This window comes from Actinia tenebrosa, unplaced genomic scaffold (assembly GCF_029948245.1).
Source record: "Actinia tenebrosa isolate PJP-AT-01 unplaced genomic scaffold, QUT_ActTen_1.0 PGA_scaffold1__47_contigs__length_23844297, whole genome shotgun sequence".
Classification (NCBI taxonomy): Eukaryota; Metazoa; Cnidaria; class Anthozoa; order Actiniaria; family Actiniidae; genus Actinia; species Actinia tenebrosa.
In genome coordinates this window covers 9627965-9652669 of record NW_028292578.1, presented here as the reverse complement: position 1 = coordinate 9652669, position 24705 = coordinate 9627965, and the positions used below count along the sequence as shown (strand labels likewise).

Here is a 24705-nt window from a genome sequence, read left to right as displayed (position 1 = left end):
GCCATTGGACGTCATTAAAATTAGTTAGGAAAGTTCATAATCGTTCCTTAATACCGGAATTACCTTTAAATCCACTTCCTTAATGGTTTAGAATTTTTAAATGCTCGATGTACAACTTAACTGCACAGTAAACGTCTTAAACTTAATCAATCGTAAGACGTTGACCAGTACGACTCGCCAGGAACATAGGCCAATCAAGATTAATCTTCTAATTAGGTTTAGTTTGTTGCCGTTCTGGTTACCCGGGAAAATAAAATTTCACTGATCGAACAAAATGGCAACAGTTTTTCGAAGCAAACTTCTCATTTCCAAGCTTCCACCAAGGCTCCTACTGTCTCGATTCCTATCCAGTAAGTTGCTATCGTTTAAAATCATAGTAACTTACAGTATTTTCTAGTAACGTTTCTTTCTCTTTCTTGTCAACAGATGGAAGTAGCAATTCGGTGAGTACTTTTGTGTAGTAGCCACGTGGATGAAATTTTGTTTCATATTTTTTTTAGGAATTCTTTTTTGATTGTAAAAATTTCTTCCATAATTTTGAACTTCCAAAATTAATATATGTCATCATCCTTAGGAAATTTTGATGAATTAAGTTCCCTGCGCCATCTTGAAAGTCTTGAAAGGTAACCGTGCCTGTGCATCGAAGCGAGAACAGCGTTTTTTAACACCTTGGACGATTATATTCACATGTCTCTATCATTGCAAGGTCATTGTCATTCTTGCTTCGATGCATAGGCACAGGTTACCATTCAAGGTGGCGCAAGTTAAGGAAATGAAGGGGACTATTGGAAGTTCAAATCTAATTATAGAATAAGCTGAGTGTTGTAACATTGCTATGAGTTGATTAAGATGCATGTCACAACAGGTTTATCAGCAGTAAACTACATATTAAATAAATATGCAAAGGTACATTGAAACTGTACACTAACATTTTATTTGATTGACAGTAGTCTAATGCCGATGTAAACCTGTCGCAACGTTTGTCTAGATCATCGGGTAGTGATGAAATCGGTTGTGATTTTTGACAGTTTCTGTTATAATTCTTGATTAGGATTCTGCTATTGGGTTTATTGGACTAGGGAACATGGGAAGCCCAATGGCCAAAAATCTTATCAAGAGTGGTCATGAGATCATTATCTATGATGCTTCGCGGGATGTTATGGATGATTTAAAACAGAATGGTGCTGAGACAGCTCAAAGTCCTGCAGAAGTTGCATCAAGATCTAATAGAATAATTACCATGCTGCCATCAAGGTTTGTGACTGAATGAATGAATAGTTCCAAAAACATTCATAAATCCTCCACAAGTTCCCTTTCCCTATCTCTTTGAGAGTAAGTCTCCTGGGGGAGGGGGATTTATGAGAATATGGAATTGGTGGGGAGGGCTCTCACATTCTCCTACTCATCTCCACCTCACTTCTGTCTTAAAACACCTGAACCAGACCCTTCATATCCATGAGAAGTCACAATAGGCAATTTGCAACAGTCACATGCTGATATATCACTTTGCTAACAAAGCAATAAAGTAAAAGGTCCCTTTGGGAAGGCTTTGCTGGATAGCAAACAAACTTTAAATTGAAAGTATCTTATAAGAGAAAAAAGTATTTCGGAAAAGCTTTTGGATATGGTGTTAGTAATCCAGTAAAAGTTATTAAAATCAAGAATGTCCAATTTTTTTTCCATCCAATAACAGTTGTTGTGTTATTATGTCCTGCAAATGGCCTTTTCCCACTTACTGGATGAAGAATATGAAACAATAATGAAAAGAGATTTTAGTCATTACTAATAGCTTGTCATTTTTTCCTTACTGGACAGTCCAAATGTATTGGAAGTATACAGTGGAGAAAGTGGAATACTCAAGTAAGTATATTGAATTTATAGCATTGTATTTGAAACCTATAGTTTTGCCCTTGTGAAAGCAATGACTTCTATTTTCTAGGGAGGTCCAAGAAAATTCCTTACTTGTTGACTGTAGTACAATTGATCCAGCCATTGCCAAGGACATGAGTGAACTTGCATCTGGAAAAAAAGCAATGTATCTGGACTCCCCAGTATCAGGAGGTGAGTCAAAGATGTTCAGTTATCTATAGAACTGCTTAGCTCCCCCCTGTATTTCCACTAGACTACCTATTCCTGGACAATGGTTAGTTTTGGAAAGATCTTGCATATCTCTAAGGTTTCACAGTAACTTTTACCTAGGATTGCCATTCAGTTGTTATCCTTCATGCCCTAGATTTTCATTTAATTGAATTCCTCACCTCCCAAGATTTCCTTGAGGCCTCATATAAGGGTTCAAAAGGTGCGGTGAGGTTCTTGTCCCTGGGGTAGGGTTAAAATTTAATTCAATTTGGTCTGGAAATCCATGCAAGCATCATGTCACTCTAAGTAAAATAACCTATTTTTAGATAAATATTGGTAGTAAGAGGGGTTAAATCAGCAGCATCAACAAGGATAAAAATGTAGAAATTGATGATTATTATTAATGTGATAATTAATAATTGTAGAGATTGTTAATGGTTTTATGTCTTATAGGCATCACAGCAGCAGCAGCAGGCACACTCACATTCATGGTTGGAGGTCAAAGTGAAGGATTCAAACAGGCAGAACAAATACTTCAGCACATGGGCAAGAATGTTATACATACAGGGGCTGTTGGAACTGGTCAAGTAAGTACTTCACTCTAAGTAAACCCGGGGGGGATGGGGGTACTCTGTCATGATTTGGGTAGGGGTGTTCCACTGGGATTCTGAAAGGGGTACCCTGTTTATGACAAAAAAAAACTTTAAAATGTTTATGACAAAAGATATAATTAATTGCAGTACTGAATTCTTGTTTCAATATTATCATGTCAGCTCGTGTATTGTTTTCTTTTTTTGACAACCACAATAACCAGTTTTGGGCAATACGAAAGTAGAAACCCTGAATACGACAGGAAACTCAGGAAGAACTTGGAACTTGAGTGAAATTGCATACCCTGTTTATGACAAGAAGCTTGAAAAACCATACCCTGTTCGGCGGATCATCCCGTATTGTCCATATATTAGCTCCCAACATTAGCTTTACATTATTATTTTTAATCTAAATCTACTTTCCCAGCATTTGAGGGTTTTCCTAAGTCCTTGTAAAACTAATATCTAATGTTCACATCAAAGGCTGCCAAGATCTGCAATAACATGTTATTAGCTGTCAGCATGATTGGCACATCTGAAGCAATGAACCTGGGAATGAGTCTTGGTCTGGATGCCAAGATGATAGCTAAAATCATCAACAGTAGCTCTGGTCGGTGTTGGTCTAGCGAGCTGTACAACCCTTGCCCAGGAGTTGTTGAGGGTGTCCCATCTAATAATGATTATCAAGGAGGATTTATGTCAGCTCTCATGGCAAAGGTAAGAATACCATGTGTGTTCCATCTTAGATTTCATGAAGAATGCTACTACATCCAAAGAGCATGAAAAATCAAGGGTCGCCAAGTGGATGCATAGTTATCTCTCACCTCTAGTGTCTCAGGTTCAATAAGAATACCTGTGAGTTGAGGTTATCACTCTTGATTCGAGGTATTTTCTCTGGTTTTCCTTCCTTCTACAAAACCTAATTCAATCCCAATTCAATCTGTAAGTTTGCCTGAGTGAGTACCCTGAGTTAGATCAGCCAAGAGGAAAGAAGCTCTTATCTTTCCCCAATCCTTCAAAAACACCAGTATAGCAGTATACATTTTGCATTGAAGGAAAGTTGGTTGAAGCACGAGTTAAATAATGGTAAGAAAATATTTATCTTTTCAGGATCTTGGTCTTGCACAAAACGCATCAACATCAACCAAAACTGCTACACCAATGGGTTCCTTGGCGCATCAGATCTTCAGGATTATGTGCAACAAAGGATATGGCCAGCTAGACTTTGGATCTGTTTTCAAATTTCTTCAAGATGAAGGTTCCAAATGAGATCAAATTTGATAATTTAGGATAGAGATAAAACTTTTCTCAATTAAATTACACATTTTGCAACTGTAAAACATTTCTAAAAGAATGGCAGTTTTAAAATTTAGGGAGCTTAAAGTGTTTCAAAATGACAATTAAGTGATCCTCAAATAGCTTATTGCCCCAATGTAAAGTCCTCTTCTCTAGTACCTGTACATGTCAACTGCTCTTCACAGAGGGCCACTACCCAGACTACCTTCCAATCCAAAGGTGTAAACAATCAATTTAAAAGGTTTACCACTCTTTTCACTGCTACGCGCTGATCGAGACAACAGTTGCAACAGGGAAATAGGCCAATACATTGCCGCCAACAGAGAATACAAAGGTACCAACCAATTTATTTGATTGATGGAAATGTATTGCCCAATTTCCCTGTCATGACTGTCGTCTCAATTTGTGCATAGCAATGAAAAGATTAGTAAAACTGTGTGGAATATAGTATATTTGTCAGTATCGTTCGTATGGGTAATCATTAATTTTTTCCCGCAAAGCTACTTGAAAAAGTGTATTTCATATTTATTGTAAGACATGCCAACATTTTCTTGCTTGACATTAATATCACATGAAATAAAACAGTGAAACTGAAGATACAAAAAAAACTTTGTTTGTTGAATTCATGCACAAGGGAAGCAGTTCTCTGTTAAAATATACTGGGATCTGCATCTTTTATATGATTGCCTTCTCTAACAGCAATTTTATAAAACAGTTGCTGTTATAGTTCTATTATTATTACTATTACATGTCACTATTACATGTATATGGTACAGGGTTGTATCAGTAACTGGTGATTAGTAAGGGACAGTGGTTTGACTTGCATGAATATACAGTATTTCTATCATGGTTTGCAAGCAATTCCAAGGGAGTCAAATGACATGGTAGCCATGTTGGTAGTATTAGCAAAGGACAACCATGTAACTTGCAAACATAGTATAAAATAAGGAATAAAACTACCTAGTTAGATTAAAACACCCCTCCTGAGTAGAAAGGCAACTAAAATTCTCATAAAGAACCTTGATGTTTACATCAAGCTTATCAGAGCATGGATGGTACCACTGGGTATCATCAAAGAGTAGAAAGAGTGGAAAAATGAAGAAAACCTAAACTTTGGTAGTGGGTGTCCTGTGGTTTTGGTTTGTTCAAATAGGTGGCATGCCTGTCCAGCAGGCCTGTACAAACTGTATGGCTATTCCCAAAAGACAAAATTAGTGTTCTGTGACTCGGCCAGTTCTAAGTGATTTACAAATCCAGCACATTTTAGTTAATCCTTTAGAAACACAGGAACCCCATAGACAACTGGTGATGCACCAATCAAGTAAGGTAGCTTACAAGCTTGTCTGGCATTCTTGATATATTGAAGAAGTGATAATTTCTGATCACCCTCAAGCCATGTTTGAAGTAGAGATTTTGTAAAGCGATCAATGTCTCTGTCTGTCACATCCCAAAGGTTGCCAATTATAGCAGGACTTTGAAAAAAAGTTGAAATAAAAAATATCATAAAACTAGTTGCCAAATTCATGAATAATTAATGAGGGTCTATGCCAATGGAGCTGTAGAATTCAGGTCACATGAATATCATGTAAAGCCGATACAAACCTTACAAAGAAAATGCTAATTTGATACAACCACTAGTGGATGTATCTAATTGGCATTATTGAGACGTCGTATAAGTGCTCTATATAAGTTAACCTCCCATTATATGAATTCAAAATGTTCCAAAGGATTTATGAATCATTCATGAATTTCACAAGTTGTTTACAACATTCACGTCCGTGTTGTATCAGCCATACAATCGCTCAACGCACAACACGGCCACTCATACTGTATATATTACATGATATACCATTAGCACAATGTTGTTAGTGATACAAGGAATAATGTAAGAGTACCTCACATTTACTCAGATAAAAATGTCAAGGATCAACTAAATATTAAAAGCAATTGTGGACTATGGGGAATGTTATGTGCATGCACTACAAAGCAACTTACCATCCAGCCAGAAGGTAGTTCAGGCTCATACCTCTTGGCTCACAAACACCATTTACCTGGAAATCAAAACATTTAATGTTAATTTTATTAACTTGTTTTGTTTATAGAGGATAACACTTGACAGTAATGCAACTGATAAACTTGTGTCCTCTTTTAACGTCTCTAGTTAATTAGGGACAGGACCGCCATTAATGTGGTCATCCAAGCCAACTGAGCAACAGGTTGGCAGTTATGATTAATATCTAGTGGTTGCATTTATTTGGTCCCCCAACCAGACATACACACACTACCAAACAACAGTAAAAGAGGATGGCACAGACGCTAATCAAAGGAGATAAACAATTTGGTGATGGGGAAGTGGCAAGCTAAAATGCTTTGTAAGAAATACTTACCATGAGTTTTGCACTACTGCAGCCCATTAGTATAGTGGTAGCTTTACAGATAACACGCTGTATGTCATCACCTTTAAAGAATGACCTCCCAGAACCATGACCAAGATAGCTGGAAACAAATGGTAAGAAAAGCTAGAGGTGGGATGAATACAGTGACTAGCTAAACAGATGTGGATGTCATAATTGTTAAATTAAGAAGATACTTTAACTTACAGGAATAACTCATGATCCATCAATGCACTCTTGTATTCATCCTGGGAAGGTTTCTTGCCTGTTATTCCTGCCCAACTCAATTCACTGTCATAGTGGTAAGACCAAATTATTAATGGTACGAACACAATTTCACTTGACATTAAATATATTACCACAATCAGTAATATTTTTTTCTCTTAAGTAATTAAAGTACATCTTGCACTCTTTCTCATCGGAAGGTTTTTTGCATGTAACTCCTACCCATTTCAACTTGTTGTAGTAACAGTTCATACATGTTCATAGACTGGTAATTAGTGTAATTAAGATGGACAACTCAATTAAAAGCCTTCTTCGCAGAGGTCCTAAGGGTCTGCCATGCAACCTTTACTTCCCTATGTTGAGGCTATTCAACAACTAGTAGTATACTACTACAGTCAGTAGTATTTGTAATAATTGTTGCATACCTAAGCATAGATGGTGTGGTGACCAAGGTTCGATTTGCAGACTCAGTGTCATATGTGAGTAGAAATGTTTGTTGGATTTTCCAAATTTTCCTTCCTCCATACAAATCAACTTCTAAATTCTAATTTGATCTGAGGCCTATGTGTGAAAATTACTCTGTGTAATTCTAGTAACCCTACCAAATTGTGTAGTTTTTTCCTTCTTACCTCTCAAACCAGTTTTGGAATATTTTCTGCGTATTGGGTAGATTGTCCTCTGGGTTTAGCACATAGTATGCATTGCTTGGGTCAATAACCCAGGAATTCCCATCAGCCTCAGCCTGTGGTTTTCAAATAGGATAACAAAACTTTTAAAATAGTGACTGTAATAAGAAGTATAACAACTGCCTTGTAAATTCAGGTCACATTCTTATGTGAACTGTTACATGTCATCAAGAATCATTGTTGATAAAGGGAAGATGAAGGTAGATGTTTATGTGTTGCAAACCAAAGACTTTACAGTCAACTCTTGTTACAGTAGACACCTTCGGAACGTCACTTCATGTCCGTAAATGAAAGCGTCCATAACAGTGAAAATTATTTACGGTCATTTCTGTGTCAGTATTTTTGCCGGGGATTTTCTCCTGTCCGTAATAGCAAGGTGTCCATAATATTGGGGTGTCCGCAAGGCGAGAGTTGACTCTAGTTTGATTAGCTTTGGTTTTTTCTCATTGGTTCAAGGTGAGGAAAATGGTATATGAATCTATTCCTTGCCTTTAAACAAAGACTGTTAGACAACCCTCCCTCTTCATTATTCCTAGAACTACAAAAAGCAATTCAAAGGGGTTACTACACCCTGAATGGTTTACCTTTCGTGTCTGTGCTAGAACAAAATGCATGGAAGGCATTCTAGTGACCTGCTGGTCCCTCAGGATGGGAATACTCTCCCACGGTAAATGCTGAATGTCCTATAATAGCGATAGGGAATTAGAATACTGAACAAAACTACGTTAATTAAAACACCTACCAGATTTCTAAAAGAGTAAGTGTCAAGCATCATAGAAATTAAGAGAACAAGTTGTCTAATTGTGTTGGTATTTTCCCTTTGACCAACTATTCAGTCATGAATGTAACTGCCAAGATTCTACTTTCCATATTTGAAACGACTGCAGCATCGGTGAGCGTTAACTGCATGTTGCACTTGAAGCTTTTAGCATTTTTTGTGGCTGTAGCATGTGTAACGCTTGTCACAGCTGTTGCATTTGTAAAGTTTGTAGCTGCTGAAGCATTCATAGCACTTGCCGTTATTGTAAAGTTTGCAGCACTTATCAGACTCAATGCTGTAGCATTTGTAACACTGTTTGAAGCTATAGTGTCAAAAGTGCATTTATGACAATATATTATATCTGACATGATAAACATAGACAGATGAGACTGAAGCATAGGATTAAAGTGGACAAGATAATGTCAAGGTGATCAAATCAAATTTTGAGAGGGAAAACATCAGCCAATTAAAGTTTCAGAAAACAACACGGCATGGCATGCTTATGGCACTGAGCCCTTCACAGTCATACAAAAACTGCTCTAAACTAATGTGTTAATTACCTTTCCAAGAATTAATACAACAGGGTGACGTTCACTCACATTGGGGCATCTCTTCCTAAAGAATAACGTTACAAAATACTGTCAATTAAAGCAAAGAAGCCATTTTAATGTTTTTTTTAAATTTGTAACATGCAAATACTCACTTTTCTTTGGATGTTCTTTTCTTTGGAGGTACCAAGGAACTGGCGAGCATTTCATAGTCTTGGACAACCTGTTATCAGTAACAACAAAGGATAATAATAATAAAATGAATAAATAAATAATAAATCAACTTTGTTCATAGAGGATAACACTTGACAGTAATTCAACTGATAAACTTGTGGTCCTCTGTTAGCGTCTCTAGTTAATTAGGGAGGGGACTACCATTAACTTGATCATCTGAGCCATAATTCCCGAAGGAAAACATGAAAACAATCTAGGCCTCCCAAAAAAGAGTTGGAAATGTAGGCTTTTATTAAGTGAAAAATCTTCATGACATTGAAAGATTTTTTCATTGGCCTCCATTGTCATTGACAGCTTCAAAATCACATTGCCATAGAAAGCAATGAAACATATTGGACCAGATTTCATTTCCTAGAGTATCATTACTTTCTTTAACAGTTGTGCATAAGAAGACCCATGAATATGGATACAACTCAAACAAAGGATCTCATTCTCAAGAGAATGACTTGTGGTCTGAAATGAGCTACTCCAAAACGAACTTTAGCGATACCTTGTCAAGATCTGGTGCTTTTGGGTGCAGACCAGTGATCTTTGATAGTGCTTCCCTGACTTGTTCTTCTGTTAGGAAACGGTATGAATCCACCAGTATCTAATAACAGAACATGATTTAAAAACCTTAAATTTAGGGGGAAACATAATATTGTGCAATAATCATTTTTAATCTGTTGTAATAATAATCTGTGAAGCTTTTGTAACTGTTACGTTTTACAAATTATGATATCCAATCTCCAATTCAATGATTTTAAGACCAATACCTCTATCAAATCCTTGTCAATGGGTCTTTGGACATGATCTTCTAGTTTCTTAACCAAATCCTTGGACACATGCTCCAGTGTTTCTTGTAAATGTGGGTCAGTGTGTTGGCCCAGGAGTGCACCTTTCCAAATCCCAAGCCAAGAATTCTCTAGTCTTTCCAGTAAAACCTATGAAGGATTAACGACTGTCAGTATATGCAATTCTATAAGGACTGTAAGTGTAGTACAATCGACTTTAACACACTCTAACTCTAGGAACTAGGTAAGGTTTCTTGAAACTTGTATTACAACTTTGTTGCATGAACTGTTGCTGTAAACCTTGATAACATCTACCTTGACCTACTTCTTGCCATAATTGCCGCAACTTGCAAGAGTTTTAATTTTATATCAAAACAATTACCAAACTTATCAAGTTATCTAATTTCAATTTGTCATGTAATGATGGTGTAACTTATCTCAATAAAATTGTAAAAACAAGTTGCAACAACCATTTTGTCACATATATATAATTATATATATATAATTTTTTTTTTAATCATAACTCCTAGAAATTTCATGACATCTCAAGACAATTGCCAGAGGAATTCTTAAACCAACTAAAACAAACTCTAATGAAAGAAAAATTCTTTCCATAACAATATTTCATACAGTATTGCTAGTCAGACCAAAGGGTACATATTTCACCTTTAGTTTATTATCCAAGGCAGATCTAGTTTGACACCATTCTTTATTATCATTAATTCCCATGCTGTCCAAGCTGCTTTGCATGATATCAGAAAATTCCTCTGGTATGCTTCCCTGGAATAGTTTGGTCATGTCCAGGACTGCCTTGTTGACTTCATCATTTAGCTGTTAAAAAAACATTAGGAACACTGTCTTAATAGAAAAAAACCTATATCACTAAAGATGCCTCATTGTTTATATCATATATTTTGATGATCACCACTACCACATCAATAATACTATTACAATCCTCTTCACCATCCTTCACAGTATAACATTCCACCTACAATCCCCAGCATCTGCCATCCAACACCACCACCACTTCCAGCATCATCAATTTAGCAAATGGAGGTCCCTTTTCTATGGTCTGTACTCTTATTGAACATGGAATGGTGTCAGGATATTATCCAAACTCAAGTGGAACCACAAGCACAGTGAGATATCACTACCAGTATTACTATTGCCATCCTCATCACAATCATCATAATAAAGTCTGTCATATCTGCTAGATATATTCATATTATCACGTGACTTAATACTCGTTACCAGTCCCCACATTCCAAGGCATTACTTTACTCATGTTAGCTGGCAGCCGCCATGTTTGTTATTTAGCACATTTCACATTTCAAGTAGTTTACTGTGATTATTATTATAAATAAAGAAACAAAGAAACTACAACAATATCCAAAGTAAATATCAAACCCCTCAGAGCAGTTTAACCACATCCACCTCCATTAACATCATCATCATCATATTATATGATGGACAGTTTCTACTTACATGAGGTTCAGTGTCATCAGCATCATCTACAGTTGTCATGGGTAACTTGACAAGAATAGGATCTCTCCCAGACCTTTGTGTACATATGATTAGCTCTTGTGAAGGACATCCTTGTGTCTGCACTGATGCCAATGTACATACTGTCCATTCTAGTAATGACAAATCATGGATATTAGAACATAAAGTTGTAATGCACATAAAAAATGGTCCAACAATGTTGACTAATCATTGATCAATCATCTGATGAATGATCAGGTACAATACCCCCTCAGTGTGCCATAATTCAAGATGGTCGGCATATCAGTAAAGTGGTCTATTGCATATCATTATTTTTCAATCACCTTTTGGTATACTTGAAGTATCAAGCTGTGTTTGGTGTGAGGGGAACAGCATCAACTGTCTGGTCCCTTGAAGATGCTGGATAGTTTTTGCAGAAGCATGTACTTGATTGTCTTGTATAGATATGGATTCTAGTTTACTGGTAAGTGATGCCATGTCACTTGACAAAACCTGAAAAATTATCAGCATAGGACAAGTGAAACAATGCACCAACACCAGCACTACCATCACCACCACCACCACCAACAACAACAAGAGCAACAACAGCTTATTGCAGCATTAAGAGATATTAATATCAGATAAATGAATGGAAAAACTTGAAACATGTTCTGTATTTTATACCTGTGGCTCATCTTTCTCTTTTAACAGTTTCCTGCAGATAAAGAAAATGCATCAAGATCACAAAGAGCAAATTAATATTAAGCAGACTGAAGTGTTGCAAAGTGTGGCTGTCTTACAGTTACAGTTCTAAAATTATGATAGAGAGAGGGGGCAATAAAGACCTTTCTCAAATTGGTTTGAGTGACCTCAAAACAATGTCTCAAAGTCAAGGTCAACCTCAACTTGAAGTCACAGTTTGATGGTGAACCAAGCTTATTTGGGAAAGGTCCACAGACCTATTTCTTATTGGTGCAATGTTTTTCCATTTCAGTTTATGTGTCATTCTCTAGAGTAACATTTCTTTGCTTTAAGTGCACCTATATTCCCTGATACAATACTTTCAGTATTGATTCTACATAAAGTATTGTATCAGAGCTTAGGTGCACTTTAAGGGTTGTGCATGAGAAGACAAATGAATATTAATACAACTCAAACAAAGAATCAAGGTAATAACAGGTTGTCTGAAATGGTTTTGCAGGGTATACCTGATCTTCTTCCTAGAACTATTTGCAGCTTCATATCTTAGTGTGATCCCAAGAGACAGATTAAGATAGTACACTGCTTTGTCAACAGATGCTCTTCCATAACATAAAGTAAGACATTGGCACAGCTGAGAAAACAGCTGAGGTTGTGGCAGCCAGCAACACAGATCTAAGGCATTGGTAAACATGGCTATGGAAAGCTCCAGTTCAGATTCTACAAAGTAAAAAATGTATGTTATTATAAGGAATTCAGTATTTCCTAGAAGGCATTAGGAAGTGACCATCATTACTGCATGGACATCATGGTGCATTGTGGTTTAGCTTGTTGATTGATTGTTTGATGGTTTATTGTACCAAATCTAGGACCCAATACACAATGGATCAGGATATTTTTTGAACTCAGAAAAGACCTATGCAGCAGTCATGTGTCTAAGGTATGGTAACATGGGAAGCAGCATGTCAGAAAGCTTTTCACAGGACATTGTTACATCACAAGTCACAGGGAAATGCTTCTTGTATTACATTTCATGTGAAAGGAACTTTCTTTTTTGCACTTGGTAAAAGCTACATCTACTCTTCGCAACAAGAAAATATTCTTGCATGCAGAGTGGTAATATGAGCAACAATTGCCTGGCAACTTCCAAACATTAATTGATAGGTGGGCTGGTTGTTGTGATAACAACCAACATATATTATAGTAGCCACATCTTGTAGCATTCCATTCTTTTGGGAATGACTTCAAACCAACCACATTCACAGTACGGTAAATCCTTCTTTCGTCATATTGAACATGAACATAAGATCTTACCTTGGTTAACTTCTTTTGCTTTTTCTTTGCTCTTTTTTCCACCTCTACCATCAACCTTCCTGCCAGCCTTTGGAATCCCATCTTCTTCATGTTGTTCAATAACTGTCTGGTTTGCGATTCGTTTGCTCCTGCCTTTACCTTTTCCTGATGTTGTTGTTCTTGTTGTTTTCTGACCAACACCAGGCTCATCGATTACTTTACCCCTAGTTTTTGCACTACGTTTCCTTTTCTCTATTGGTTTTTCTTCCTCAGCATCAAGGGTCTGTGTAGAATTGAGTGCATCACCACATTCATCACCTTTTGATTGTCCATCAGGGAATTCCCATATCAAATCCAATCCTTTACTATCTATACCAAGAGCTACATTCAAGTGGACTAAACCTTTCAGATAATACAAGCAAGAAGTAATATGGATCAGCGAAGGGGGTAATGATCCTCCATTCATCTTCTCCATGTCTTGGATCACTTCCATACCAGATGCGATCACATCTAAGGCCTTTTTGGATTTATTGTTGTTGATCAAAATCTCTGCATTTTGAACAAATGTCTCAGCTAAATTCAAACTGAACATTGCTATAGATGTTTGAGATAAATCCTGGTTTGCTCCAGAAGGAGAATCTTTCTTTGCTTGCTTTGCTTTTGCAGTTTTGCTTCTTCCTCTCTTTTTTCCTTTTCCCACTGATTCATCAGCTTCCTCTTTTGGTACGTTCCCAGAACCAAGTTTCAGAGTATTAGAGAATTCACTCAGTGAAGCTGTCATCCTTTGAATTGCAAAAGAGCTTAGCCTTTCTGTTACCTCTAAAGCTTTGATAGAGTCTTTAGGATGTGATATAGATCCCAAATACTTAGCAACAGTAAGGAAAAATCCCATCAGAATGGATTGCACAGCAGGATCACTACAGCAGATGCAATGACAAACCTTTGGGTGATCAACCAGTGGAGGGGTCTCCAGACACTGTTCAATTTCAGTCCTTTCATCGTCACTTTGTAGAATTGGCGCTAATGTGTGAGCTACATGAAGGAGGTCATTCTTGGCTTGGCTGAACTCTCCCTTTTGTGTTTTTACAAGTGATAAACTGGTGACAAACTCTGCCACTCTGTAAAACAGAAACAAATTACCCTATCATTAGGACTAATGTTTTTTATTCATTTATCCATTCACTCTTTCAGTGTTCTACCCAACCATGCATAAAATCGCTTCCTTTCTTCATTGCCCTCACTCCTGAATCACTAACCCAACCAATCACCTACTCAATCACAAAACAAATCAGGTCACTCCCTCACTAACCCAACTAGCTACTCGGTCACCCACTCACTCACTTATCCAAATAATTATCCAGCCATTCAGTCACTTACTAGACCCCACCCTTCTACTGATAAAAAAGAATTTATTTATTATGCATTATGGTGTCACTAACTACAATTACTAGAATTTCTTCTGCACCTTCTTTCATTCAGTTAACTAGAAACAATTGTCTTACTATTCTCATGAGGAAATACAAATTTGAAAAAGAAAGAAAAATCGCAGGGCATTTTGGAAATGGGATTAAAATTATGCCATCAAGCAAACTGCCTATTCACTCATCCACTTAAAAACCCCTACTTATATTACCTGTATGGTAGAACAAACTTCCTTGACAACACAAGACCATCTGTTAGGTACTTTACAGCCTGCCTGACCATTCCTTGGTGGGCAAGTAGAGTTCCACACTGCTGCTGGAACATGAGAAGGTTGAGTACTACGAGTAGATGACTGGTGCCAGCCATCACATTTGGGTTCATTACCTCAGTATCTGCAATACCACCTGTAAAATAAAGGTAAGATAATAGGTTATGCATCATGGACATTACTAACAAAAAAAAAAGAAATAGAGAATAGACCTATTTGTCTTGGTGCAATGTTAACCCATTTCAGACCCATTGTCATTACCTAGAGAATGAAATCCTTTGTTTAAGTTGTATCTCAATTCATGTGTCTTCTCATAATCATGCACAACTGTTAAACAAAGAAATGATAATCTTGGGAATGACTCGAGATCTGAAATTGGAAAACATTGCACCAAGACTAATCAGGTCTATTAAGACCCCATGCTGTTTCAAGGTTATTGTCTTGTTCAGACATGTTATCTTTAAAGTACTTACATGCATTACCACTGAGGTCTGAAACTCTTTGTCCAAAGAGGGTAAAAGCAATGCCTTCTATCTTACTGATGCCATCAATAGCTGCATCCAAAGGTGTTATGTGGTCCTCTGAGGCTGTAAAACCTATTATTGATAATAAACTCACTATTATTCATTAAAAAATTAATTAATTAAACGACCATGCCAAAGGCTTCAATCAGAACATAATAGGCTGTTTGCTTAATGGTGTCATCTTACTATTAATAAGCACTATCAGAATGCTTGATTTTCTTTTGTAGGGGAGGGTTGTTCACTGCTGCCAATAGGCCGTTCACATGGTGTCATTTTACTACCACTACAAAATTCTTTGCAAGCTTTCTTTCTCATTCAAATTTGTATTCCCTCGTGAGAATAGGAAAACAATTGGTGGTAATGAACCGAACAAAACAAAGTGTGCAAGGGATTCTGTTCAAGTAGTAGTTAATAATGCCATTATGCAATAATGCCATTATGCAATAATGTCCTATAATATTCTTCTATTTCATTGTCCAAGGGTGAATGTTTCTTTTTTCCTCTCTCTCTCTCTCTTTACAGAATGGCTGCCATCTATCCCTCTAACATTCCCTCTTGAGAACCATTTTTTTACAGCCAGCTGTTTCATGTTTGTGTCACCTAATCAACTCCAGATGTCTGGCCCTTTGGCATCCATCAATCAAATTTGTGAGGTGCTGAGTGCATTCCAATCAAATATTCCGACAATTCAACAGCCTACTTCACATAGAGATATCTATTGCTGGCAATTGGAATGATAGGAAAGCAAACCGCCCAGCATAAATTTGTTTGATGGGAGCCAAAACGAAAGACATCTGGAGTCAGTTACAATACTAAGGTCACAGCAACATGAAATGGGCTGTAATTAACTGAACCAAAAGTGTGATAATACTGGAATATGATATTGCAACAGTAGGACTGCCTCTTCTAAAATAGAATCTCTTAGAAGACCTTCAGTAAATCACCTACAATGAGATGTTGGCCATTCCCAATTAAGACTGTAAGTCCTATACTTATACCTATTCCCTTGTAGATCTATATGATTAGTTAGCTATATACCTTGTGGTGGTTGAAAACTGTAAACAGTAGGAGGTAGCTGCAGGTATTTGACCATCAACGAGTGAGCTACTGCCATATGAACAAATGATGTACGAGTCCTCTGAGATAGAAAGTCACTAGAAAAGGCCATGTTCAGGCACTTTTCTCCTTCAGAATACTATAATTACAAAACACATACAGTCAAATGATAAATACTGGACAATACAATACAATACAATACAATACGATACAATAAACTTTATTTAAGGAGGGTGACACAATTAACCCAGAGAGTTATCTAACATGTGGCCCTCAAAACATGAAATGAAACACTATTTCAGGTAATAATATACCCAAAAGGACATAACCCAAAATCTCTCCCAGTTAAGCCTGTTACAAGCAGATTCATCGAAAATAAGAGAAAGGTACTGAACTGAAAACTGGGAAAGTAAAAAATAAAGTAGCTTCTTCTAAAGGCAAGAATTCCCATTATGAGTTACTATCCCATCCAGTATCCATTTTCTTATTCCCTTGAGCCACCCATTACTTTTTCAGATTGGTGCCATATTTACCTTGCCAGATTCAAGATAAAAGTGACTCCTAGCCAGTAATATCTGAATCGCTGTTGTAGATTCAAGAGTGGAATTTTCCTCTATTTGTTTACAATATGAGAGAAGCAAACTTGCATGGCCAACATCATGAATACTGCACAATGTGTGTATGGCTTGGGCATATATTGTAACTGCTTCATTCATTGAATCTTGTGTATTGATGGCTTGGTTGATCACAGCACACAGATGAAGGGCATGGACCTGGTTAAGAGGCTATTCAAGAAAATATTGTTTATATTTAGTCATAATCATAAAATAACTTTAATTTATACATCTTGCATTCTAATTGGTTGGGAGCTTGTGCTTTATGAGAGCACACAGAATGTGCGCAATTCCAAAATAATGGTTATTGTAGTTTATAAAACAAATGAAAAACTTGCTTGCTGTGTGGAGTTATAAAGCACTTGGGAATTGGCACAACACTCGAAAAGTGTAAGAGGCACCCCACTAGGTGTTGTGCTTCTCCTAACACTTGTCTTGTGTATACCGACCCATGTGCTTTATATCTGCACCAAGCACATGGGCGTGTTTTCTATTTCTTCATTTATAGAATTCCATAACGACTAGAAATCACAATATTTTTATTATATCTTCCAGATCAAATTGGAATAAAAGATTAAACCTTCTTTTTATCAGTGATATATATAGGACTCCTTTTTATTAAGCAGACATCCTTTATAAAACAGACACTTGCCTGGGTTACAATATTTTCTTAACAGTACATTTACTTTAGAAAGTAATTCTATTTAGCAGACACCTCTATTATGGGGACGTCACCACACAAGGGCTAGTAGGTGTCTGCTTACTACAGGTACCACGGGAAACCTAATTCATACTTGTGTATACTGTTTTGCCATATCAAATTATAAATATTCTCTTGAGAATTATTTTTATTAATTTGTTTAGTGTAAAACTTGAAAACAAGCATCACGTAGCTTACTTGATTGAGTATCCCATATAGAAGTGCTGCAGTTTGTAGATAATGCCTTGTCTCAGTTGGATTCAAAAATGTAGAGATGTCAACCTGAAAATACAGAAAAATGTTATTAACAAACAGCTGAAGAAATAAATCCCGACCTTATTAATTATTTCCGGCCTGTAGGTAAAAATAAGTTACCATGAGTGGTTTTGGACCAATCACACTTATTATCAGTGCTAGCCATTGTAATGCACTTATGGTAGCCTATTTCGAAGAGATCTAATTTAGTTTTTTTCAGTTTTTTCCCCCCTGACGATGGGTTTGTAACCCGAAAGCTCCGAGCAGGAATATGAAAATAAAAATCGTGGATGAAACAAAAGATCTAATTTTGTTTCGCTAACCGTGAGTGCAAAGCCCTATATCTAGGTTATCATAAGTGCAATTGAGTATATCAGCCAAAACCTATGCATAGATAATTATTGACAAAGTAGCAATAGTACTACTGACCTTTCCATCTTGAGACTGCTTTGTACATGTTTCCAATAATGCTGTCCACATATCCACTGCAGCATGTAAGGACTGGACAAAAGGCTGCTCTAGACTGATTATCTATCAACAGAAACAAGAGTGTCAATCTGTTGAAACTGGATATTAGACAGTGTGATGATATAAGCAACAACAGTTCCCCAGTCTGGGTATTTGCTTTTGCAGTGATGTTGTGAATTGAGGTTTGTCACTAAGAGTTATCAGAGGTGAAACATGGGTGTATCTAAATCTATTAGGAGTAAGATTTGGTAATGGAACCCCTATATAGCCTTGAGGTTTTCTCTTCATTTGAGGAAACAGAAAAAGAGAGACACACCTACATGTAAGCTACATGTACCAAGGTAGGGAAAGTGATGTTAAATGGAACAAATGAAAAGAGTGTATTAAAAATAGGAATTTCAAGAAGAATAAGTTACTTAGGGTGGACAGCTATTTACAGGAAGCTGATATATGCACAAAATTCACATCAAAAAATACCAAATTTGATTATTGAGCATAACACTTAACAGTATTTCAACTACTAAACTCCTGGTCCTCTTTTAACATGTTTAGTTAATTAGGGACAGATCTGCCATTAACGTGATCTGAACTACGTGAAGATCTAACCATTTTCAGATGTAATTACAAAGGCAGCATCTTCTCCTTGGTTATTTTAAGACCCTGAGTGTTGGTCCTGCCGCAACTCAAACCACAATTTCACACAACACTACAGACTGCCACTCTTATTAAATTGAGCTACCCAGGCAGCGGTACTTAAATGTATTAAAAAAACTATCAGTACTATTTTATGGCCCCATTTTACCTGTTGGCTTTCTTTTTCATGGTCCATGCCCTCTACACCAGTTACATCAGAATCATCACCATCTTTGAACAGAGTAGCATTCTGCCTCATAGCCTCCTCATGCTGTAGGATAGCCTGCCAAAGATATGCAGAGGCAATCTTGTCTTGTAGTGCAACAAGTGATGCCTCTTCCATTGAGCTGTTCTGTAAGCCTTCCAATAGTTCTATACTTTCCTGGCAAAGTTCTAAAGGTGATCTAATAAAGCATTTGCAATTTTTTTAGATCAATTCACAAAATAAGTCTTATAATTCTTGTGTTCAGATTGGCTGGGAGCTATGCTTTTCAAGAGCAGAAAAAAACTGCTATTGTAGAAGTGCTGAGAAGCACTCTGCTACATGTTGAGCTATTCCTGACACTTCTCTCCTGTTTGCCAACCTTTGCATGCTTTATAACTGCACACGTCATGCATGTTTTCTACCTTAAGTCTTCTTCAATATCTAACATGCAACCATGAAAATTCCTGCAATTTTCAATATTGTGCAAACTCAGTAGGTGCAAGTTGTCTCATGGAAGTCAAGAATTTGATTCCTCTTTAATCAAAAAAGTAAAGGTGGCAACTGATTAATCTTTATTTCAAAAAACCACCAATTCAAGGGAGAGACCCAAAAAATCTAATTATGTCTAGTCAAGTATTTTAATCTGAGATCCCAAAGGTGAGAGGCAAGTGCACTGGCAATATTACCTGTCACTGTAATCAAGATTCCCACTTGCATGAAGAACCCTTGCATGTTCTACCATTGCTATAGCAAGGTTGAATAAGTCTTTCTCAGCAGTATACAGGTCTATCAACTGCTTGGTTACTGACAGTTGTTCTAGTGATGTATCAAATCTTGTGAGTGCTTTATAACACTTGAGTTCTTCCTGTAGAATGGAACCCAGCTGTTCTGTAGTAAGACTTGAGAAGTCCTCCACTTCTGAGATAACATTATACAATGTCCTATGAATGTAAAAACACAGTTATAAGGGATAGGTACAACTGGTTTCTCAATGTTGTCTTTCACTACTGTTCTTCATGCTTAGGGTCGTTGATTCAATGTTTGGGTAATGCAGGGGCAAAGCCAAGATTTTCCGAAGGGAGTGGGAGAGGGCAAAATAAATTATCTGACATCTTGTTTGTGTCCCCGAAACGGCAAACCCCCAAAATGGCTTACAGTTGGCATTATATCCTAACAAAAAGAAAATGAAATTACCATATAAAATCTTAAAAGCCGCTATTTTGTTACCAGGATGGGAGGCGGGCACTGGCCCCCTGGCTATACCCTTGGGGAGTGGGTTTTGCAATAGCTACACTAGGTATATGCTATAGAAATAATGGTGACTGTTGATGGTATATTCATGACCCTATCACAAACACACTTCCATTGTCTAAATGAACCAAACATTTATGTGAGCTGATATTGTTTGATATGCTCTTTTTGCCCTGTAGCATGAACGACTCATAGCCAGGTGTCAGGAATTAATGTTCCAGTAGGTTTTTGGTGAGTTATTGGAAAGATACACAGCAGTATAAGACTGTGAGTGATACAAAACTATGTGTTCTAATTGTCAGTATGTTGTCAGTAGGTGGGTGATGTAGGGTGATGTAAGCTGTTGGCCAACAACATGTCTGCCAACACAACAGTTTTGATCTCCACCTATTCGTTTACACCATACCTTAATCTGATCTCAGACAAATCATCATTACTTGAGTGTTTAATCAAGTCACTCTTTGTTTTCAGCCAAAGATGAACATGTTTTTGGAGATCAGTAGACAAGGAACTAAAGTCAGATATCATATCAAGTTGAAGGAACAATGTTATGTTTGATGTAGCACTATCAAAGGCTTCTTCATAACATCTTGATCTTCTCTGGCAATCTATAAGGGCTCCATACTTGGGAAGAAGCTATATCAGGCAAAATTGGAAATCAGTATTACTTTAAATAATGGCAAAGCTCCAACAAGTTTTAGTTAATGCTTGTTACCCTTTTATATTCTGTCCCAATAATGGCAAATACTACGAGGTGCTTTGACTTGGATGCTATTATTTTCTTTTTTGTTTATTTGTTTATTTTTCATGTTTATCTTTCATCCATGACAGGAAAGGGAAAGCCCATACCTCTTGTAACTTTGTTTGCACCAAGTCATAATAGAGACCTTCAGATCCAATGACAAGTACATGAGAATGAGTACGAATTTTAAAATTGGTCCTACGCGTGTGGTTGACATTCAATCTACATGTACATACTGTACACAACCACGGCTAAGAAATGATAGTGCCAATCTTTAAAAGTTAAAAACTTGTACTCATACTCGTTTATGTACTTGTCATCGGATCTGAAGGTCTCTAATCATAGTCATAAGACAACCTCACCTCCTTTAATCTTGTGTGCACCAAGTCATAATCATCACAAGCCAACAAGCTCCAGTCTTTCAGGTCACTGCATCCAATTGACATTAATACTGCCCCCTCTTGAAACAGGTCACATTTGTAGGCCTCCATGCCGAGTGCAAAGGACAGAGAGCCATGCCACATCAATTCATTGGTAGACAGACTGACAGCAGAATTCTCCATCATTGAGTGAATTCTCGTGCTGGTGGTTTGTGAATACTTGATGCAGTTAGACATCAGCTGGCTGATATTAAGAGTTATAAAAAGTAGGAAATAAGTTACTGATTTTTAGCTAATATACTATCATTGTGTCTGGTTTACATGATACCTTAATAGGCCTTTTGTACTAATAGGTGTACTGTAGCTTGCCAGCCAAACATTTTTGCATACAAATCATTATTATTACATACAATAACAATTTTACAATGCACAGTTTCCAGTTCACCATGAAGTGATATTGTATCACTTTACTAATATGGTTTTTATTCACAGCTTTATCACTCAGATATTGACCCTAAATGTTTAATAAAAGCTGCTTTGTCTTACCTGTTATCATTATTCTTTTCCTTATTCTTTTCCTTTATCCCAGCCTGTATTTGATGCTGATAAAACTTCATGATAAAGCTAGACAATGCAAACATCCTTTCCACAAGCTTCTGCTGTTGTTGCTGAAGTACTGTAGATTCCTTTGTTGAGCATTTCTTTGCCACGCAAGACTCCACTTCTAACTGAAGTAAACCTTCATACTGTTCTAATATTGATTGCACACTTTGATAAATTTCATAAGGTATTACAAATTTTAGGCTTCTGCTTTTTTCCTTTGAAAAATTGCACATACTTTGTACACTTGATTTAAGGCATTCTAGAGACTGCAAAACAGTTGATGAAGGAAATGGAGTTCGAGCTCTGCTTTCCATCAAGATTTCCAGCAGTCGCTTACCTTCATTCAACATCTTCTTTAATCTCATTAATTCATCTGACTTTTGCTGCTCACCCAAAGGTTCATGATTGTAGATGGTATCAAATAAAACGGCTGCTTTAGTTATTGTAGTATTACACATGATGAACCGTGATATTAAGCAACCCTCTGCAGTATTTGTCTTCTTTGGTTTTACCACTCCATTTGTCAAACCTTGAAGCTCCTCAAAGAAAATGTTTGCCTTATCTGTTCTTTCTAAATTATTATACATTCTTGCAAGGTGTAAGCCAAGATCAACAATAGAAAACACTGAAGAATTATTTATGGTCTTGCCAGATTTACACTGTTCCAGTAGCCTTTCTTTGATAGCAGAAAATACAGATTCACAGAGTTTGATACTGTCATCATCACATTGCTGACAAGAACCACTATCCATTTGAAACTTTGAAATTGACTTGATAGCCTTGGTGACCAATGATTCAAGACCAGACGAGCATGCTTCTAGCTCAAAGATAACAGCTGTAAGTCTCCATTCTAGCACATCTTTACATCCACTGACATATTCTTGTTTGTCTTTGAGTTTTTGTTTTGAAGAATTCAATTGTTCAAGTCTTTGTGCTCCTTTCCATGACAAGTTTCCCATGTGCAAAGCAACATTCCTAAGTTCTTTTTGTATACAGTCTTCAATAGTATCAATATTCCTTGCCATTCTGAGATACTTGATGCAGTAATTAATGTAGACAAGGGAAGTGTCAAATAAGTTTTTGTTTAGCAGATGGTTTGTAATATGGAGAATTTTTCTACCAACATCATCCAGAGAAGGAGTAAACTTCAAATATTTTCCATTTTCGGCAGTCAGAACCAAGTCGAGAACATTCATTACTATAGAGTAACCAAAGATTAAAAAACAGCAATCAATTAACCACATGGACTGCAAAAAGGCATGGTATGATGTTATCCTGCCCCCCCCCCCCTCCCCTCCAAATTGAGCTAGTTTCACCCCGTTGCACTTTCGACCCGGTAAGTTCAACCCGCAACATAATCAAGTTCGCCCTGTTGCAATTTCGACCAGCATCAAAATGTTAATGAAAGTGCAACGGGGCGAAAACTAGCAGATACCCACCCCCCTCCCACACACACACACACACTCTAATTATTGGAACAGTTACCAGGCCGCAAATCAGAACCATGCTCCAATGTAACAAGTTAGAGTGATTTTACTTGTCCTGTGAAAAACACACTGTAACAAGCACACAGTACATGTAATATATACAGTAGTAGCACAGTGTGACACTCTTTTCATTGTTTTCTTTCATTTGACTTTGACTTTTATGTATGAGTCAATGTATTAAAACCTTACCCCATCTCCCACCCAGGTACTCTTCAAGGTTACATATATGCAGAACAACATTTACAATATAAACTTAGAGCCCAAAATATTTGTGAAACACGTCTAGATAGAATCCCCATAGTCAGGGGAATTTTTCATTATTTGAATGAGATCTCTGACCAATTCCCATCTCGTCCCAAAGTTTGGAACTGTGAGCCTTGCACTAAGTTAACTACACGTATTAAGATAAATAGAATTAAGGGTGTATTGCGTTCTTAAAACTTCGCATGAAATTATGAGCATAAAAAAAATTCGACTAAATAAACCACTCACCCATATCGACAATCAACATGATTTCTTCTACATCTTTTGTCTCTTTCGATCCCTTCAATATTTCGATGGCACATCTTAAAAACTTGTTACAAAATCCACTATACTTGGACACCACCTCTTCCACTGTATTACAGCCATTCGCCGTGTAGCCATTCTTACTCTCAGTAACTCTCTTCAAAGTGGCAATATAATTCTGTAAATAACACAGTATATACAATAAAAATTTGCCCGTAAATTAATGAATTAACAATTTTTAAACTGACATTTCAAGAATTTAGCATTATCAATTAAATTTGATACATAAAAAACGAAACTTTTCCAGGTCTAAGGTCGTGAAAAATTCTCGATCACAGCCAAAATGGCCGGCCAATTCTTCACAGGCTATTTCTTCTCAAATTACCTTCGTATCGTCGTAAAGACCACCCAATCTCTTCTTCAGCAGTTCTTTAAGTATTCTTTCGCCTTCCATTGTGTATTATAGTCATGTTAAGTCACCAAAATGCGAGAACTTGGAAGGTTCATCTTGATAAATATTTTTGCATTGTTT

The 24705-nt window shown here is 36.9% G+C and overlaps 2 protein-coding genes across 2 annotated transcripts; one reads left to right on the top strand and one right to left on the bottom strand.

Annotated features, from left to right (window-relative positions):
- The first annotated feature begins 28 nt into the window (after positions 1-28).
- Positions 29-4532, top strand: LOC116288581 (3-hydroxyisobutyrate dehydrogenase, mitochondrial). Its single transcript, XM_031695383.2, has 8 exons — positions 29-350; positions 427-443; positions 1052-1254; positions 1816-1860; positions 1940-2061; positions 2533-2666; positions 3153-3386; positions 3780-4532. The coding sequence occupies exons 1-8, from the start codon at positions 275-277 to the stop codon at positions 3936-3938; spliced, it is 990 nt and encodes a 329-aa protein (XP_031551243.1). The 5' UTR covers positions 29-274; the 3' UTR covers positions 3939-4532.
- LOC116288580 (uncharacterized) lies at positions 4474-24702 on the bottom strand. The gene is made up of 29 exons (XM_031695382.2): positions 24559-24702; positions 24159-24351; positions 22123-23377; positions 21559-21820; positions 20861-21090; positions 19890-20144; positions 19168-19402; positions 18327-18428; positions 17841-17924; positions 16862-17113; positions 16311-16467; positions 15222-15344; positions 14692-14884; positions 13080-14176; positions 12275-12485; positions 11751-11781; positions 11411-11579; positions 11070-11218; positions 10251-10415; positions 9567-9734; positions 9302-9400; positions 8733-8800; positions 8590-8644; positions 7854-7952; positions 7213-7325; positions 6566-6649; positions 6353-6461; positions 5961-6016; positions 4474-5437 (listed from the first exon to the last, which is right to left on the bottom strand). The coding sequence occupies exons 1-29, from the start codon at positions 24625-24627 to the stop codon at positions 5233-5235; spliced, it is 6288 nt and encodes a 2095-aa protein (XP_031551242.2). The 5' UTR covers positions 24628-24702; the 3' UTR covers positions 4474-5232.
- Positions 24703-24705: the final 3 nt, after the last annotated feature.

Coding starts and splice junctions, on each gene's coding strand:
- LOC116288580 (XM_031695382.2), bottom strand. CDS start 24,627: ATGGAAGGCGAAAGAATACTTAAAGAACTGCTGAAGAAGAGATTGGGT. Junction 21,821..22,122: donor GAAAAGAATAATGATAACAG/GTAAGACAAAGC, acceptor TCTTAATATCAG/CCAGCTGATGTCTAACTGCA. Junction 12,486..13,079: donor AGCAAAAGAAGTTAACCAAG/GTAAGATCTTAT, acceptor TTTACTTTGTAG/AATCTGAACTGGAGCTTTCC.
- LOC116288581 (XM_031695383.2), top strand. CDS start 275: ATGGCAACAGTTTTTCGAAGCAAACTTCTCATTTCCAAGCTTCCACCA. Junction 2,062..2,532: donor GGACTCCCCAGTATCAGGAG/GTGAGTCAAAGA, acceptor TATGTCTTATAG/GCATCACAGCAGCAGCAGCA. Junction 3,387..3,779: donor TGTCAGCTCTCATGGCAAAG/GTAAGAATACCA, acceptor TTATCTTTTCAG/GATCTTGGTCTTGCACAAAA.